This window comes from Amblyomma maculatum, chromosome 4, assembly GCF_055883805.1.
Source record: "Amblyomma maculatum isolate TAMU_Amacu chromosome 4, ASM5588380v1, whole genome shotgun sequence".
NCBI lineage: Eukaryota > Metazoa > Arthropoda > Arachnida > Ixodida > Ixodidae > Amblyomma > Amblyomma maculatum.
In genome coordinates, this window is record NC_139347.1 from 86,502,198 (window position 1) to 86,521,360 (window position 19,163).

At 48.7% G+C, this 19,163-nt stretch overlaps 1 protein-coding gene across 5 annotated transcripts in view; it reads left to right on the plus strand.

Annotated features, from left to right (window-relative positions):
• Window positions 1-5,924: 5,924 nt before the first annotated feature.
• The window catches only part of LOC146191570 (coiled-coil domain-containing protein 134-like), a 41,005-nt gene continuing 27,766 nt past the window's right edge, over window positions 5,925-19,163 (plus strand). For 3 of the 5 annotated variants that reach the window (XM_084602083.1, XM_084602082.1, XM_084602081.1), the window contains exons 1-5: window positions 13,545-13,839; window positions 14,029-14,150; window positions 14,286-14,370; window positions 14,470-14,648; window positions 16,300-16,371. In XM_084602083.1, coding sequence (XP_084458209.1) covers window positions 13,731-13,839; window positions 14,029-14,150; window positions 14,286-14,370; window positions 14,470-14,648; window positions 16,300-16,371 — 567 coding nt within the window. In that variant the 5' untranslated portion in view covers window positions 13,545-13,730. Of the gene's footprint in view, window positions 6,086-13,544; window positions 13,840-14,028; window positions 14,151-14,285; window positions 14,371-14,469; window positions 14,649-16,299; window positions 16,372-19,163 lie in introns of those variants that run through there. The other 2 variants (XM_084602085.1, XM_084602084.1) reach the window with 2 other exon arrangements.

Genomic DNA, 19,163 nt, shown 5'->3' on the forward strand with positions numbered 1-19,163 from the left:
CGTTTCGCTTCCATCGAAACGCAGCCGCCGAGGTCGGAATCGAACCCGGGTACTCCGGCACAGTAGTCGGGCGTCTTACTACTGCACCTCCGCTGCCTCGTGCGGACAGAAGACAAAATAGAGAAGGAAAAAGAAGAGGGAGAGAAAGACGCGCGCCGCAACAACAGCCATCGTCCACCACCGAAGCAGTGCCAGGTGCAATGACGGCCTACAACAGATAAAATTCGGTGGCTGGCTAGCCCCCGCCGCCAGCGGCGTTGACCTACCGTCCCAGCCCCGTAGGGCCAAGAACTGCCACTCTTCACCACCTCCCGACTCTCCACTGAGCCGGGGCAATTTGGTTTGCTTTTGGGGGAGACAGGGGTGGTTCACTGGTAAGACGCCCGACTACTGTGCCGGAGCACCCGGGTTCAAACCCGGCCGCGGCGGCTGCGTTTCGATGGAGGCGAAACGAAGAGACGTCCGTGTGCTGTGCGATGTCAGCGCACGTTAAAGATCCCCAGGTGGTCGAAATTACTCCGAAGCCCTCCACTACGGCTCCCCTTTCTTTCTACTTTCACTCCCACCTTCCTCCCTTCCCTTACGACTCGGTTCAGGTGTCCACAGAAACAAGTGCGCCTTTCCCTTCCTGTGAATCAATTATTTATTTGGTGGGGATACAGAAGGTTTAACTCAGTTAATCGCTGAATATCGTTCAGCGGCAGGACGTTTTGACAGGATTGTTTGCTTCGTCTCAATTATTAAAAGTTATTGTGGGAATGGCCTTTGTGCTTTTGACAGTAAGGCCTAGACAACGAATTGGCGGACTTTTTTCCTTTTCTCTGCTTTTTTTTTTTTTTTTTGGCTCCGCCGCGCCAGAAGGCAGCGGCGACCCGCTACGAAGGGCAAAGCCATCGTCACCATCATCACAGCAAGCAGACCCTCCATCGCGCTTGTTGACAACACGGCATTTACCTAATTTTACAGTCCCCATGTTTACAAGCACTCCGCGAACACACGCGGAATTAAAACAACTTTTATTTGTTTCCTACATAGTAACTTGAAGAACATTCGTGAAACCTAAAGAACTATAGAGGCCGGCTGGAATTAGTGGTCTGGCGAATGTCACTAAAGTAATGATTTTATTGGCGGTGGCGTTGAATACGAATCACACTTTGCAACGCAGTTTAGCAAACACAATTTCGTGGTCAGTGAAGCAGGCCAGCCGGAGGTGGATGTGTTTCTGTTAACGTGCACCCACGTTCTTTCTGAGTTAATAATCGGCAGTGGGAGGCCGCTGCGCTCAGCTCGGACCCGCTAATCCAACTGCGGGCCATCGAGCGTGCAACCCAGGACGCCAGAATCCCTGCATTAGACTTCCTTAGCTAAAAAAAAGTACATCCTCATCTTCCGCCTTTCAGGAAAGGAAATGCGTGGTAACTGTCTCACTTGTTTTCTGTGGACACATCAACCGCGCCATAAGGGAAGAGAGGAAGATGGGAGTGAAAGTAGAAAGAAAGAAAGAGAAGCCGTAGTGGATTGCTACGGAGTAATTTCGATCATCTGGGTGGTCTTTAACGTGCGCTGACATCGCAGCACACGGTCGCCTCTTCGTTTCGCCTCCATAGAAACGCAGCCGCCGAGGTCGGGATCGAGCCCGGGTACTCCGGCACAGTAGTCGGGCGTCTTACCACTGCACCACCCCGACGGGGCTTTAGGAGAAAACGGGGAGTATTGTTGCAGCACAAAAGAACACGGAGAGTATTGTTGCAACACAAAAAACATTTGCTGTGGTTTAGCTTCGGCTAAACCTAGTGTGAAGCGAAAGCTGAAGCATGGTTACACATGGTAAAGCTCTTTATTCATAAGAAGGTTTTTCTTTGGTTATGGCTAGGAAGGGACTCCGGTGATCCTTAAAAAATTATGGGGGTTTAAGCATGGCTTGAACCTAGTGATAAGCGAAAGCTGAGTGTTACAGCGATAGCCTGCTTAACACCCGCGTTTCAATCCGTGGTTTTTTCATCTTCATTATTTAAATTTGGTTTTGGGGAAATGAAGGATAATAATTGGTTCACAGGAAGGGAAAGGCGCAGTATCCGTCAAACTTGTTTCTGTGGACACCTTAACGCACCGTAAGGGAAGAGAGCAAGGGGGGAGGTAGTAAAAGTGGAAAGAGAGAACGAGGAGCCGTAGCGGTGGGCTTCGGAGTAATTTCGACCACCTGGGGACCTTAACGTGCACTGGCGGAGGGCGTGAAGGGCGGCAGTTCTTGGCCCTACGGGGCTGGGACGGTAGGTCAACGCCGCTTGCAGCGGGGGATAGCCAGCCACCGAATTTGTATCTGTTGTGGGCCATCATTGCACCCGCCACCGCTAAGGTGGTGGACGACGGCTGTTGCGGCGTGCGTCTTTCCCTCCCTCTTCTTTTTCTTTCTTCTCTACTTACTCTTTTCTGTCCGCACGAGGCAGCGGAGGTGGCTCAGCTACAGAGCCAGGAGCCAGTAGCAGGCCCGTGCATTTTCTTTTCTTTCTCCCTACAGCCACAACAGTCGGTGTCAAGGAGGGTAATCGGTCGCCACGATGTGGGACTAGACGGCGTCATGCACTCCTTCGGAACTAGAACGATACGGCCGACACTGAATTAGGGTGGTTTGGCACCGCTCTCGATGAAACAATTTACGGGCCTAAGTAGAGGTGGTTTGGTGGTTTGTGGGGTTTAACGTCCCAAAGCAACTCAGGCTATGAGAGACGCCGTAGTGGAGGACTCCAGAAATTTCGACCACCTGGGGTTCTTTAACGTGCACTGACATCGCACAGCACACGGGCGCCTTGCTTTTCGCCTCCATCGAAAAGCTGCCGCCGAGGCCGGGATTCGATCCCGCGTCCTTGGGAACAGTAGTCGAGCGCCGTAACCACTGCGCCACCCCGGCGGGGAGAAGGACCGAGGATGTCAAAGAAAGTGAAATAAAAACCGGCTAGTAGTCCGTCAGGATCGGGCACGGTCGAATGGTTCATGGCGCCTTAGGCACCTCTCCTCCAAAGTTGCCGGCTCCTTAAGTACCGAACATGCGTCTTCTGAAAGTTGAGGAAGAGGCCCACAGAAGGAGCCTACAGCTTCTTTAAATGCCTCCTCCTGGTCGAGGCCTTGCGACGAAAAGAGGGCCGCGAAATGCTGGCTAAACAAGTTGTGTATGTCCGCGGGTTCAGAAGACGTAGTACCGTCCGCAAGCATGGCGCTCTCCACGCGAGTTCGCCTGTTAGTGTGCTGGCCAACGGCTCGAGTGTGCCCGAGGTCGGCGGCATCCTCAAGCGGCACGTTGGATGGACCCGCGGAGAGTGATGCACGTGAACTGTCCTCGAGGATGCGATGATAACGCTCGCACAGCGTCTCGAGTTATTCGCGCATCGCGAACGTAACCGTTTCGTCGCCACTTACGATGCGCATACGGCGCAGAACGTCATTCAGCACGGTCGCAATGCTGTGGACACGCCGCGATTTCCCCGCACACACAAGAACATCGCGCCAACGTGTTTTCAGCGCGTCCCAGGTAGCAGGAGTTATGCCACTAACTGCGGCCACAGACAAGCACAACCGTCGGCGTATATCAGCAATGCACTGTTCATCGTGGAGTACCTCTAGAGCACCGTAGTACCGCTGCATCCATGGGCCACATCAGGGGGCTGTTATCACGGCCCGGGGCTGCCCGCAGAATAACTATACCGGGAAGTGATCACTTATTTTAAGGCCTGATGGGCCTTATGTCGCGATGGACCGAACGAAGTATGTCGCGATGGACCGAAATAACTCGTTTGTCAGACTACGCGTGACTGGCGCGTACACGTTAACAAAACGAATCCTGCGTCCATCTAGAAAAACGTCAACGACAATCACGCGCCCATCTATATCATATGTAGTACAATGAGCACATGCCCTGTTCGCTGGGGACAGAAAGATCACGCCTACGCCACACCACACCACCGAGAGTCCGTTAACGAAAAAAAGTCCTCAACATTCTTCGTGTTGATCGGACTAATGTTTGTACTCCGCCTCTTCGTTTCCCATCAGGCCTTAAAGAACTCGTTTGTCAGACTACGCGTGACTGGCGTGTACACATTAACAAAACGACTCCTGCGGCCATCTAGAAAAGCTTCAACGACAATCACGCGCCCATCTATGCCATATGTACTATCGGCGTCAAATGAAGCGCGAACAGCGGAACGCGTGGCGATAGGCCTAACTGAGGCCGCCTGCCTGTCGTTATCAGAGGCGCGAATTTCCGGTTCGCGATAGTTTGCTTCTCTCTTCTTTGCCATTCGTTTTCTTGTTTTGCCACTGGAGCACCACATTCATGCTTACCACTGATCGCAACTACCGCAGCGCGGTTTCTCTGGCGAAAGAGGCTTATCAGAAAAAAGGGCGATTAAAAACGTTGCGTAGCGCACCGACCGTTCCCGATCGGCCGCCTGCGCTGTTCGCATCCCAACCGGATCCTGATAACATATATGCATCGGTGGTTGTTGTGGCTGTAAGAAGAAGGAAAAGAAAATACATAGGCCTGCTACTGGCTCTGTAGCTGATTGATTGATTGATTGATTGATTGATTGATTGATTGATTGATTGATTGATTGATTGATTGATTGATTGATTGATTGATTGATTGATTGATTGATTGATTGATTGATTGATTGATTGATTGATTTACAGGAAGGGAAGGCGCGGTAACTGTCTCACTTGTTTTCCGTGGGCACCTCAACCGTGCCGTAAGGGAAGGGAGGAAGGTGGGAGTTAAAGTGTAAATAGAGAAAGAGGAGCCATAGTGGAGGGCTACGGAGTAATTTCGACCAGGTCAGGATCGAACCCGGGTACTCCGGCACAATAGTCGGGCGTCTTACCACTGCAACACCCCGGCGGGGCTCTGTAGCTGAGCCACCTCCGCTGCCTCGCGCGGACAGAAGAGAGAAAGTAGAGAAAAAAGAAAACGGAGAGAGAGAGAGAGAGAAAGACGCGCGCCGCAACAGCCGTCGTGCAATGACGGCCTACAAGAGATAAACATTTGGTGGCTGGCTAGCAACCGCCGCTAGCGGCGTTGATTTACCGTCCCAGCCCCGTAGGCCCAGAAACAGCGACGGTGAATATATTTAACCCCTTAAGGGCCAAATAAATAAAAAAAATTATGTTCCCAAATTGCCAAATATTTTATTACGTAAAATGCTTCAGTAACGTGTTTGAAGCACACAAAAATCACAGAAACAATTTCTGGCGGATAAATATATTTTATTAGTCATTACCTGCCCCCCTGTGCAATACTCCATACCTTACACCTTTGGGAGCATTGAGAAATAAAAAAATAAATTCTTGAAAGTACAGATAGTATGAAGTGGCTTAGAATTGCCGTGCAAAAGATACACCATTGCTTATAGATGAATTCAAACTAGATGAAACCACTACCCGTGTGGTAGCGTTCGAAGCATGGCACTGGGCATAGGGCCTTCTCGCACCACCAGGTCTATCTGGCACCATTCACGGGAGCTCGCCATCGTGTCGTCGCTGCTGTCTTTCGCTTCTGACTCGCTATCGGTAATAATATCATCACTATCCTCTTGACTTGAAGAACAAAAAACGGCATCATCATCACTTGCGCTATCATCCGACGCAGAATAATCTCCCGCACCAGATCCACGCACGCATGATGCCATGTTTTAGAAAACGCGGGAAACGGGATGCAGGAATTCTGCCATCTAGTGTTCAAAATCGCATTTAAGAAAAACGCCAACAATGGGACCCGTCCATCTATGTTTTATGTGGTAAAGTACCGTTTCAAGAGCTGGGCTCGCCAAAAGCCCCTTGAAACATTGCGGAAAAGCTATGACGACATCAGCTCGTCATAAGCAAAAAAAAAAAATGCAGATCGCTTGTCTTCACACTTGCCGCCCGGCTGCGGCAAGTGTGATTGTCGAACGCGTTTTTCGAGGCTACTTCAAAGCGATCTTCGCGTCGGAAGGCCTCTGCGAGCGCGAAGGTTTTCAGAGAGCGACTGCAGACTTCTGCGGAACATTACCCCACCCACCGGATGACATGATTGAGACGCTGTGCGCCCCAGCAACGGGTGAGGAAATTGTAAGCGTGTTGCGAAGCATGCACCAAGCTTCGGCACCCGGACCAGATGGATTGGTTTCGGGGTTCTATTGCACTTTCTTTGATGTCATTGGAAGGTATCTGACGCGCCTTGTGAACATTTTCCTCGAAGAAGGTAAAAAGCCAGCATCCTTTTCTTCAAGCCGGATCGTGCTAGTGTCAAAGCATGATGCGACGTTATCAGAACCGGAGGCGTGGCGCCCGATTACGCTACTTAACACAGATTACAAGTTGGTTGCCTCCCTTTTGGTCGAACGCCTGCGCCCCGCCCTACCATTTCTTGTCAGCGAGTATCAATCATGTGCAGTTCCGGGTCTTTCCGTCTTTGCGTCACTCACACTGACACGAGATGTGTTCGCTTATGCAAAAGAGAAGGCAGTAGACGGGGTCTTTCTCTCCTTAGATCAGTCGAAGGCATTTGACAGAATCGAGCACGGCTACTTGTTTGCTGTCCCCGCTGCTTCGGTCTGCCTCCGGTATTTATCGACAGGATACGAGCCTTGTACAGCAACCTATGTAGTGCCCTTGTTCTGAACGGCTCACTAGCCCTTCCTTTCGCTGTAACAAGGGGAGTTCTCCAGGCTTGCCCCTTGTCGCCTGCACTTTTTGTCCTGTCATCGGATCCGCGCTCTTAAGGAGAGTTGCCTGTGATCGACACATCCGGGGCTTTCCGGTGACGGGGCAGGAAACGATCGTGGTATCCAGCTCACGCTGACGATTTGTCCCTTTTCTTCCGCGATGGCCGCAGCTTCGGCGCCTTTCTTGCTGTTTTTGACACATATTCCAATTTGTCTGGAGCGCAGTTGAACGCCAGCAAAAGCCGCGCGCTGCGATTTGGCTCTTCGCGGACCCTCTCCCAGATTGTGTTCCATTTGTCGACGCGGCCCGTGTGCTGGGCGTCTTTTTCGATGCGAGCGGCCGTGGCAGGATGTGGTAGCGCGTGCCACAAGTGCGATGTCGGAGGCCGCCCACTTTGGACTTTCCGTGCAGACAAAAGTCTGGGTCGTAAAGACTAAGGCGTAGTACGCCTACACGCTCTACGTTTCGCGCGTTGCGGAGATTCCGCGTCGAACGGCAGGTCATCTCGCCTCCCTGGCTGGGGTGTTTGGGATGGCGGGACAGCTCTTGTCGCGCGCCGTTGCCTTCACCTACCGCAAGAAGGGGAGGCATCGGGCTGCCATGCGTCAACACGGTGGGCCGAGTGCTGGCGTCGAAACTGGTCGCCACGCTGCTCAATGATCCGCTGTACCCGGGGCGCTCCCTGTTACAGTATTGGCTGAACACAGCTCGCCGGACCTTTACTGCAGACCGGCACCTGTGCCCACAGGCCGAAAGGCCTCACAGGTTTTACCAAACGTGGCAGGCTTTAAGACAGCGGTCGACAACGACCTGCCTGACCTCAATATTTTTAAGGTGCCCGCAATGCAAGTCAGCGAGATGGTTGCCTCCTCGCGTCTAAACAGCGACGACCAGCTCCGCACGGCCGTCAACAAGTGGCGTCGGTGGGCGGTGAACCGTGCGCCTTCCGAGGTCCGCGATTTCGAGCGGCGCCGACGATGGGGCGTGTTACCCACGCGAGAACGCCTCGCCATGTGGCATGTCGTGCCGTATGACAAATGCCAAAACTGCGGCCGCACGGAAACCATGAGGCACGCGTTTTTTGAATGCCCAGTCGCGCTGGTCATGTGGCGCTTGGTGAGAAAGGTGTTCTCTGTGCACGGTGGCCCTCGCGCCAGGCCACCACGCGGATGTTTTGCGCGGCTATAGTAGTCGCCTGTGTATATTTTGTGCTGTGGAAGAGGCGTTGCCTTGCTGAAGTCCGTAGACAACCAGCCAGGGCCATGTACCCAGCGCTACAGCGACTGCGTCTTCTATTGTGGAAGTATCTCTCTGATCAACTGGACAGAGATGGAGAGGCGCGGTTTCTGCAGCGCTGGCACACCCGTTTCTTCGCCGTTCGGGACGGCAGGCTTGTTATGCCAGCGTTGCCATACTAACCCCCCCCCCCCCCCTTTGTTACGTACCTCGAATCATGAGGAAGATTTAATCATCTGTCATTAAGTTTCTCATTGTAATTCCTTTTGAGCTTGTGTTCTGTAGGTATTGATGAACACGGAATAACTATTAATATGTGATTGTTGCTAGTATCGCACCTTTCGTTGTCCTCCCATATATGTACTACAGTGCGTGTGTGTGTGTATATACAAGTACCTATGTGTGTGGAAGACAATTCCCTCTACTTTGAATTCGGTTTCGCAAAATTTTGATTTCATTGACGGCATTATGATGCACCGTAGATCGAAAACATGCAGAAAAATGTCTGAACGTACGATGAATAGGAGCGACATATTTACACTTGTACACGGAATGAAGACTAGAAAACACAGAGAAAGGGTACCTTCAGATGGATCCCCAGACAAGTATAGAACAATCGCGATCGCAGAATCTCTCCAGCGCGGATTTAGGAAGCAGGGACGCCAGAAGCGGAGGGAATGTATGCATATTCCCCTGCAACAATCCGATTGAGCATGTCATTGCAGAATGTTACAAACATGCGAAACACAGTCGAGATTCGGCAACTGAAAACTCGCACTCCGGTGGAAGCGAGGAACTCAGCTTGTCTACGTGCGAAAATCTCGAGCCAAATATCTACGAAGCTTGAAGAACTTCAGGCAGAAATGAAACTGTATCAAACTCAAAATGAACATCTGAAGAACATGCAACAGCAATATCATCAGATCCCGCCGGGGTGGCGCAATTGTTACGGCGCTCGACTACTGTTCCCTAGGACGCGGGATCGAATCCCGGCCCCGGCGGCCGCTTTTCGATGGAGGCGAAAAGCAAGGCGCCTGTGTGCTGTGCGATGCCAGTGCACGGTAAAGAACCCCAGGTGGTTGAAATTTCCGGAGTCCTCCGCTACGGCGTACGTCTCTCATAGCCTGAGTCGCTTTGGGATGTTAAACCCCACAAAACCAAAACCAACCGATATCATCAGATCTTGAATCAGCTTCAGAAAGACAGAGATGAAAAAAAAAAAGACAGAAAAGAGTAAATAGAGAAGAAAGAAAAAGAAGAGGGAGAGAAAGACGCGCGCCGCAACAGCCGTCGTCTAACACCTAAGCGATAGCGGGTGCAATGACGGCCTACAACAGATAAAATTCGGTGGCTGGCTAGCCCTCACCACAAGTGGCGTTGACCTACCGTCCCAGCCCCGTAGGGCCAGGAACAGCCACCATTCCTCGACCACCTGGCGATCTTTACCATGCGCTGAAATTGCACAGCACACGGACGCCTCATCGTTTCTCCTCCATCGAAACGCAGTCGTCGCGGTCCGGATCGAAGCCGGGTAAACCTGGGTACTCCGGCACTGTAGTCGGGCGTCGTGCGGACAGAATAGAAAATAGAGAAGAAAGAAAAAGAAGAGGGACAGAAAGACGCGCGCCGCAACAGCCGTCGTCCACCACCCAAGCGGTGGCGGGTGCAATGACGGCCTACAACAGATAAAAATTCGGTGGCAGGCTAGCCCCCGCCGCAAGCGGCGGTGACCTACCTGTCCCAGCCCCATCAGGGCCAGGAGTAGCCACCCTCCGCCCATCCTTCGAACGCGCTATGTACAAGTATATTACAGCAGAAGTTGGTGGAGCACGGGAAGAGGTGTGATAGAAAGAAGCCAAACTACCCCAATCAAAGTAGACAGTTGTAATTCGCATTCAAGGTCAACAGTCAAATAAAGCACTAGTCAATCACAAACAGTCGCGCAGTCAATTCCTAAGCAGCGCGGCGTGGAAGGCTTCCGCTTTGAAGCACTTCAGTGAGCCAAGTGCCCCCTGAGTTTTTAATGCGTAAGCATGCATGGCTATGTAGGCTGGTTTCAAGTGGGCATGACTTTGTCGGCGCTGTAAAAGGGAAACTAGTCGGTATATCGGAAAAAGAATAGTACTATAGATTGGCGTCAATAAAAGGCTAACCATGAGGCCATATTACAACTCAAGAACTGCGATGTCTCCGACTTGTATGGTATAGTGAAGTATCAAAAACTGATTCTGTTAGCTGTTCGCCGCCTCTGCTCGGCCATCTGAAAATTGAGCTCGTATCCAATTATAGATTACATGTTTTAATCACATCATTCAGTCTGTGACGTCACGTTTACCAGAGCGTTCTGAGGTATTTGAAATTGCCGCGCGAGGTCCTTTACCTATAAGTATGTTGTCGTGGGCATGCTAACTCCGAGCAACCCGACCAACAAAGACGACACCGGCGGCGCCGACGATGGCTTTTCTGCAACACTAGCTATCGCGCAAAAATTTAAAATGACGACCGCTTCTCTTTAAAAAAGTTGCTTGCTGGGCTAGTTTATTGTTGCAGCATAATATATTTGAAAACGCTCGGAAAGACAAGGACTAGACTTGTCCTTGTCTTTCCGAGAACTTACAAATTTATTGTTTCTTCTTTACCCCGAAGCCATGCCGAAGCCATCCATGGCCGAAGCCTCCCAATCTTCCATGCAGGGATGGGGAGTGAACTTAGAGAAGAGGTAACTTGGCACGCCCAAACTATAACCCCAGATCCGCAAACGTGAAAGTGAACAGACACTCCAGCGAGCTAATCGATGTTATAGAAAAATACTTACAACCAATCGGGCTCCCATGCTCGGCCGAGAAATCGGAAGCGCTCGTTCTTACGCCAATGCGATCGCCCCATCGTGGGCGTATAAAAGCAGAATAACCCGGAAATAACACTCAGGGTCAACGGCAACGTTATACCAACAGTGGCAAGCATTAGAAATGTTCTGGGATTACGAATTCATGCTAACGGCAGAAACTCGGAAGCAATACAGAGGCTAGACGCTAGCACCAGTCAAACTTGTAGACTCCTGAAGCGGATCGCAAACAAACATGCGGGCATGAAAGAAGCTAACCTCCTTAGGCTAGTCCAGTCTTTCATAATCAGTAGGATAGTCTATGTGGCGCCGTATTTACGGCTTCACAAGGCAGAAAAGAAGAAACTTGACGTTCTCATTCGTAAAGGGATCAAAACGGCACTAGGATTACCCCCCAATACGTCGGCAAACAAGATTTTGAGACTGTTTCCAATACCCTTGAATTGTGCGCAGTCGTACTGGTCGGAGCATTTTGGAGAAACTGGGCCAGCCGCAAGCATGCTCCAGACGTACAGACAATGTTCATAGACAGGTTAGGGACAAATTAAAAATACCTCCGCTCCCCCAAAACATGCACCCCGCCTACCATGAGCAGCAGCGCTGCAAGCCTGTTTTGAGTAAGTTTTGAGGGCAGACAGGACGTCTTATATACAGATGCCGCACTATGTGCGGACGGTATGGGACGTGTTTCAGTAGCAACTAGAGAAAACGGGGGCTCGGTAGTTTGCTGCAGCACCCGACACTCGACCGCAACGGAGGCGGAAGAGGTGGCCATTGCGCTAGCTCTAACCCAACAACAGGTCAAAATTATAGTTACAGACTCCAAATCAGCGATTAGAAACTTCGACACGGGCCGCATTTCGGTCATAGCATCAAGAGTGTTGGCTAGTGGCCCACCACCGGCAGAGCAGGTCGCGCTCATTTGGACACCGGCGCACCAGGGGTTGAGGGGGAACGAAAAAGCGCACGTACTGGCCCGAGGATTAGCTACATTCCGGGTTCCCAGAGACGTCTTACGCGCACCCCGTACCCCTTGCGCGATGTGGAGCCCCTACAGTTCGATAATGACCTATACCTACCAAGCTATTTTAAATCATTACAAATTACAGGCAGATCAGTACTACCAAAAGCGTGTAAGCAACTCACCAAAAGCGAGGAGCTTATGTGGCGTAGGTATACAAACTGGAGTATTCCCGAACCCCCAGCTTTACAGCAAGTGGCACCCGGAAATTTTTAGCCCCAGGGGCAAACGTTGCGATGGCATAGCGGACATGATCCACATGGTATGGAAGTGTCCTAGATTTGGATTTTTTTTTTATTGTAAAACGTTTATTGCCAACAGTCTGAAGGGCATATAGGCCCCTCGCCTAAACGACGGCCGGAAGGTCTTGGCTCCTGGCGGCGTCTTCGGCCAGTTGGACGACTTTTGTTTGAGTCTCCGGATCGGAGCTGAGTAGGAGAGCCTCCCATTGTTCAAGTGACTATTTTTTGTCCCTCCAGGGGGGCAAAAGGGCATTTCCAGAGAATATGGTTGAGATCCGCTTTGGCCTTACATTGCTTACACTCGTTTGAATATTGTCCCGGATAATAACGACTACACATAACCGGGTTCGGAAACGTATAAGTTTGGAAACGGCGCCAAGAGGTGGCCTAACTCTTTGTCAATGATTTATCAGCGGCGGGGTACTTCGTTCGATTAAGCCTGTAATGTTGTGCGATCTCTCTGTAACACACAAGACGATCCCTGTCTGCGAAGCCCTCGGTATGGCCACTGGCTCGGAAAGCAAGAACTCGAGCCAGTTCGTGAGCTGCTTCATTTCCAGCCAGGGATGCGTGTGCAGGTGTCCAGACTATGAGAATTTTGCGGTCGTCCCTTGCAGTCCGCAGGATTCCGTTCGTCAGAGGGGAGACCAATTCCCTTGGCAAAATTCATCACTGCTACGTTTGAGTCACTGACTATCGTTGACGCATCCGTGCCCACTATTGCAAGTGCGATGGCGGCTTCGTCTGCAATTTCGGGACTGCCCGTCGTGATCGAGGCGCCGGTTCGGAGATATGTCTCGGCGCGCTAGCTACCGCTATCACCATTCTCCCCTTCCCGCAATTAGCTGCGTCCACGTAGGCCACGTCTTCTATCGGATAGTTTTTGAAACATTTGCCGAGGGCTTCAGCCCGTTTCTCTCTGCCCGTTTCTCTCTGCCCGTTTCTCTCTGCGATCCTTTGGACGGGATGCATGTTTTTCGGTAGTGGTGGGATCATCAGCCTATCGCGCACGCTCTTAAGCATGTCCACTTCGGACCTCGCTGACTCTCGTAATTTATTCCTAGTTTCGATAGGATTTTCCTGCCTGTAACGCTTCCCGACAGCTTTCGTACTGCGAGATTGTCACGCCTTCCAGAACCTGACAGAAAAGGTGAGTCCTACTTCTCCAACAGGACGAGAAATAAGGCAACGTGAAGTCATCGGTCTCGCCCTGGCCGCTGCTCAGATCCAAGAGATCCAGGTCGACGGCTGAGGGGGAGGACAAAGCTGGGACAGAGCTGCGCCTCGGATCCTCGCCAACCTTTTGATGGGTGCCAATAAATGTTATTTCTCTTTCTTTCCGTCTGCTCGATAAAAAACGAAACTGAAACTAAATAATTATGAAAGTTTTTATACTATTTGTTTACTGAACAGTTCTAATTTGTAAAATAACAACAAAAATTGCACAGCATTTTTACAACACTAGTTTTTGTTTATACAAATGAGGCGAATTAAAAATTTGCGACAGCAGTTCGTCCGGCTATGGTTCGCCGTTCTATCGTTCTATTGGTTTTATGCCGATGAGCAGGTTTGTCAACAAAACACGTGGTTTTCTCGGTGCCGACGCTGGTGTGATGTGTAGTCACCGGGCATCGGGTGATTTTTACGTTCACTTAGATTATTTATTACAGAGATAGACACTCAGCTAGTCATTATGAACATTAGCCGAGTATTCAGGTTGCTACTGGCAGCTGCTGTACTCGGCGTTTGCTTAGCTCAAGAAAACACAAGGGAGAACGCGCTACCTCATCATGTACAGCAATGTATCCTTGGTGTTTGTTTAAACTAATCCACGTCACCCTCTCATCACGCTTGCTTTTCAGGATAACTTGTGTTCTCTGCTGGCCTGCGATCCCTCGTAGGTCTCCCCTTGGAACATGCGGATAGATGTGTGTTAGATTTAATATGACTTCAGGAGAACATCTTTTGTATTCCTTGACCGGCTTCCACAGATCGGAAGCTGTTCAAGATGCGTCGCGCGGAGCGTCTCGAAGCCGTGAAGAGTATATTGAAACTAGACAACTTCGAGAAGCAGGCCAAGCTAGTCAATATTGTCCTGGACAAAATCAATGAGGTAAGAAGATCGCTCGCCCCCTAATCCTGCCAGGCATAGAAAGTCTCATATAATCATCGGGTATCATGGTGCACAGATGCGAAACTGCATCTTTTGTTGCGGATGTGCGTTATGTGGTGTCACCTCTTTTGCCAGGTGCTCACAACGTCGAAGCTGAAGCTTGAGAGTTCCGACTACATTCCAGGCGGCCCTTTCCCAGAGGACGAAAGTACAAGAGACGGTAAGCGAAAAGTTGTGCTGTTTTACTCGGTGATCGTGCGGTACGATGTAAAACTGCGTACGAATATCTGTACTACAATAGTATGCGTTCGTATTGCAGCATTGTCACAGGTGTTGGAGAACACGGCGTTCTTTGGTGAGATAATCCTGCGACTGCCGAACATTGCTCATGCCGTCATCAATGCGAACAAAGCCGGTGCCGTGGTACTCAACTGGGCGATCGGATTTTCTAACTCGACTGACCTCTATGATGAAACTACAACCAAGTTGATAAACTTGGTAAGTTTTTGCGCAAAAACTAAAGTTCCATGTTACATGGGCATTTTCGCCGTCATGGCAGGTGCGTGGCGCCCGTCTGGAGTAAAAGCGTATGCGTTGTCTAATGTGCGTAACCTGCATAAAACAAGACAGCCATGTTTTCGAAGTGGTGATTCTAATGTTAGTGTTGCTAAATATTAGTTATTTTTTGTTTGTTTGCATGTTTACCTGTGTGCTTTATTAATCCAAGACTCATTCTTTCTTACGTTTTCACCATGAACACAACACTTTATGAATTTGCATAAGGGAGTAATTTTTCATTAACATCCACTTAAGTGCAGCTGTATGGCTATAGAGGCAAGCTGTATAGCTTTCCTTTGCAGCTATGGTTGGATGAATGTCAATGACGGACAACCTTTCCTTCAGCTACGAATTTTCCGTGAAAGCTGTATAGGTTTCATTTGTGAGTGAAACCAAATCCACTTAGATTCAGCGAAATAGTAACCTTTTATTTTCCCTGTAGTGAATAGTGACAGAGACCTACGTAATAACACTGTGTGGAAACGCAACTGGAAAGTCTTATTATTGCACTTTCACCCACTTGGTGAATCATGAGCACTACCGTTAAACAAAATATTCGTGTCTGAATAAACTCCAACTCTTCTTTGCATGCTGGCTAAAGGAAACAAAATTGCGGATTTTATGCAGGCTTAAGCATACAAGCAGTGCCTTCGATCTTGTAAAAACAATGTCATTAACGATTCAATACCGTGCATGGTCACCTTGGAACGTTTAAGCCACATTACCTCCTGTATTTGTATACTGTCAGGAAGTTGCACATCTTCAGCTTGTAACATTTTCTACGTGCAAGAAGTGAGTGCGGTTCAGCTTCTCTTGGTTCCAAGGAACTCATTTTAATGCACTAACTGCTTGTAGCAGTAATGCATGGCGACGCATTGCATGATGACCAGAGGGCTTCCAAAGCACTGCTGGTTATTGCTTCACTCAGTTTCTGGGTTTGTAGAAAATCATAGCTTGGAACCGGCAATGAGACTAGTCAATCGCCGACGGCTTTGCGGGTACCTAACACCTGTTCTAGCAACTTTGCGAGGGAAGTTTGTTTTCTAGTCTGGTTTCAGTGAAGAATCTGCAGATGGTCACTGTATCTTGGTAGGAATACATGACAAGAAAGGCTGTTATTGTTGTATATTGTTAACTGTAATTATTTAAGGAGCGGTGAAGTCACTTCTTGCAAGTGTCTGCACTACACAGTTTAGCTTAGCACTACTTCACTAATGTGATGCATTACGAGAAGAATTTTCATCATTTCTCGTACTGTACTTCATGCTGTTCAGTCTTAAACACGGGTTACTTGGCATAATTTTACTTCCCTGTTGGGTTGGAGTGACCGAACGATGATGTTGCAGTAACAGAGCAACACTGAAAATGTGTCACTCTATCGCCGAGTCTGTCCCTTTGTACGGGTGCACCAGCTTCAACAATAGGAGGTAGCATCAGGTTCACACGATGCATCGCCAAGGGACGTCCCCACATGTGGTTACCGCTTAATGCCACTACTGCTTAAAATTACGCTTTTAATAAAACGAGAACATAGCAAAATGCTGACTTGCGTGGGTGTGGATAACGGCATTTGATTGCTGTGGTAATGCAGGTCGCTCAGGAACTGGGCTTGGTTGAGAAGGATCCCAACTACCACAACCCATATGCAGCTAAACAAGCCAAGGTGAGTGAAGCACTGTCATATGGCACACATGGATGCAGCTTTCCCTGTGTTGGCTCTTGGATTAGATCAAACACAACTAGCTGAGGCACTGTTCTTAAAGGATAGACTGGATGCTTTCGCATGCCATTGCATAATGCAGTGATCAAGACTAGTGTAGTATTTATTTATTTATGAACCCCCTAGAGCCCTTCTGGGAGGTGTTATGAAACGGGGATGCAAAATGGATATATACCAGGTGTCCCAACTGAATGTAACCAAGCCTCTAAAGAAGATAATGTGGCCTAGTGTCTTATGATCTTTTTCATTTGCCAAAGCTAATTAATTAGTAAAGACTAATTAGCTGACCTTTTAATTTTTAGTTTGAGAGCAAAGCATCAATACAAATCTTGAAGAGGTGTTTACCGAAATGCTGGCATCAAGCTACCATTTATGTAAGGTTTTTTTTTACTGGCCTAACATATATAATAACCACTTCATTGTGCCAAGACTTGTCTCGGAGAACAAAATCCATTTTTCATTTTTTTTTTAATGCTCTTCCTGATGAACCTGTGTGTGTGCACCGGGCGAGAGATGGTAATGAGAAGTTGATCTCATGGCAGCTCTCTTTGAAGACCAATAAATCAAGCTACGCAAATTGCACCTTCATGAAAACATCGCAACTAGCTTTTTTTCGAGACAACTTATAAATTTTGTATCAAAACTTTGTTCTTCAGTGCAATGAACCAAAAGTAAGCTAATTAGTTTTTTGGCAAGCGATAAAATACTCCAGACTAAACCATGGGACTCTCGTTAGTTTCCAGTTGGTTTTACTGACACTCCATCATTTTTTAAAGTGTGGTTAAATTTAGCTGGGTCAGCTGGTGCATTACCAGTAAATCGTTCATATTGGATCTTGGTGCGGTAACAGAACACATATTGGGTGTTATTCCTGACCTGTCTCAATGCTTTAGGAGTGAAGGTGAAATGCATGCACCTCTCAAACTCTCATTGCTCAACAACAATGACCACGTGCTTGGACGCACACTGTCATTTTATTTTATTAATTTTGCTTGAATTTATTGAGCAGAATTCACCATATTTTCCAGTGTATAAGACGCACCATCATACTTAAAGGCTTTCAATGAAAAAGTTGGTACAGTAGAACCTCGGTGATATGAATCTCTCGGGGTTGTAAAAAAATTTGTGTCATCCGAACACTCGTATCATCAAAATGAACAAAAATTATTATGCAGAAGTAAGGAAAAGACAATCAAGCAGATCTCTTCAAGGCCACATGGCCACGGCTCGCCACTCGCGGTGCGCACGGAGCGACAAACGATTGCGATGTTGGAGATGTGCATGTCGGGCGCCTCCGCCAACATTTCGCAACGTGTACTGTAGGTAACCGCCAAGTCATAAAGGAGGCACGACAGAAGCCCGCGTCATCGGAATTGTGCAGGATGCGTACCACCGCTTCCTATGCAAGAGTGCTACTAGCAGTCGCGGCACAGACAGTGGGGGTACGGCTCACGGTACAACTGATGATCATGACGTCGTTGATTTGCGGGATGCGTGATTGTCAAAGCATTGTGCTGAGACATCCTCTTCGCACTCAGGGTCGCTGCTCTGATGGTCAGCGTGCTGGAGTGCTCAGGCGTTGGGTGCAGTATCTACATGTAGTAGCCACCAAAGTTGCGAATGGCTGCGAGGTATATGTTTAGATGCATTTCCTTTGATGGCAATTAGAAAAGTTAGTCATCTTGTCCTGGTTTGTCTTGGCAGTTTGGGCGGGTGAGAACTCAGAGGAGCATGAATTGCACCAACTTTTGGCATTTCAAGTATATTCCTAATGCTTGGAGCCTGTGAGACAACCATTGATTTCATAATCGCAAAATTCGTTATCGCTGCCATTTCAGGAACCTTGCACAAAACGTAAAAGAAAACCTCGTATAAGACACAATATTGTATAGGGCGCAATAGCAAAATTCTTGTAAAGAAAAAAACCCATCTTATGCGCCGGAAAGTATGGTAAGCTTTAGAGCAGAGGTAAGCCATTATCATGTTTAGTTGTAACCACACAAGAACTCAACTCTGTTCTCCCACTGGGCAATGACGATGGTTACTCAGGTGTGTTAGTTGGTGGGTGCTCTTAGGAATGTGTTACCAGTAGTCATACGATGCCTGTGATCATGTGATACTGTGTTCGTGAGGCCTAAAATTGCATGCAGCGATGGGAGCAAAATCTGGGATTTCATTTTTCATTGTTGTTTTTTCTTTACAAGCTCAACTGGCCTTATCTAAAGCAAACTTTGCTTCCAGTTGCTCCTCTATCATCTCTGCTCACCTTAATTAAAAGAACCCTAAAAATGATCAAACGTTCATATTCTCGTGCAATGTGTCTGCAGAGTTGTTTCTGTAAGTGAAATAAATTTAAAAGCTCTAGATTGATTAGTAATTTTTTAAGCTTGCTACTTGCAACTGGCTAAGGCTACACCTCACTGAGTGTTGTCAGCTGCTCCTCCCTATCTGACACTGAATGAGGAATCTTGGCGAGCCTTCTCATTGGATGGCCGAGTGACATCTCACATTAATTAGTGTGAAATGTTTAAATGCCCCAATCTAAATCACGAGCATGCCATGGTAGCTGGCTGGTGACATGACTGGGCACTGATAGAGTGGCGACAAGACCACATGACATGGCCGAGTTGGCAGGCGCTGCCAGCTCAGGCTTCTTCGTTGAGATGGTAGGATGAGGGGGAATTAACTCAAATTTAACGAAAGTAGAAGGTGGTGGTTGTAGGCTATGAAACTTA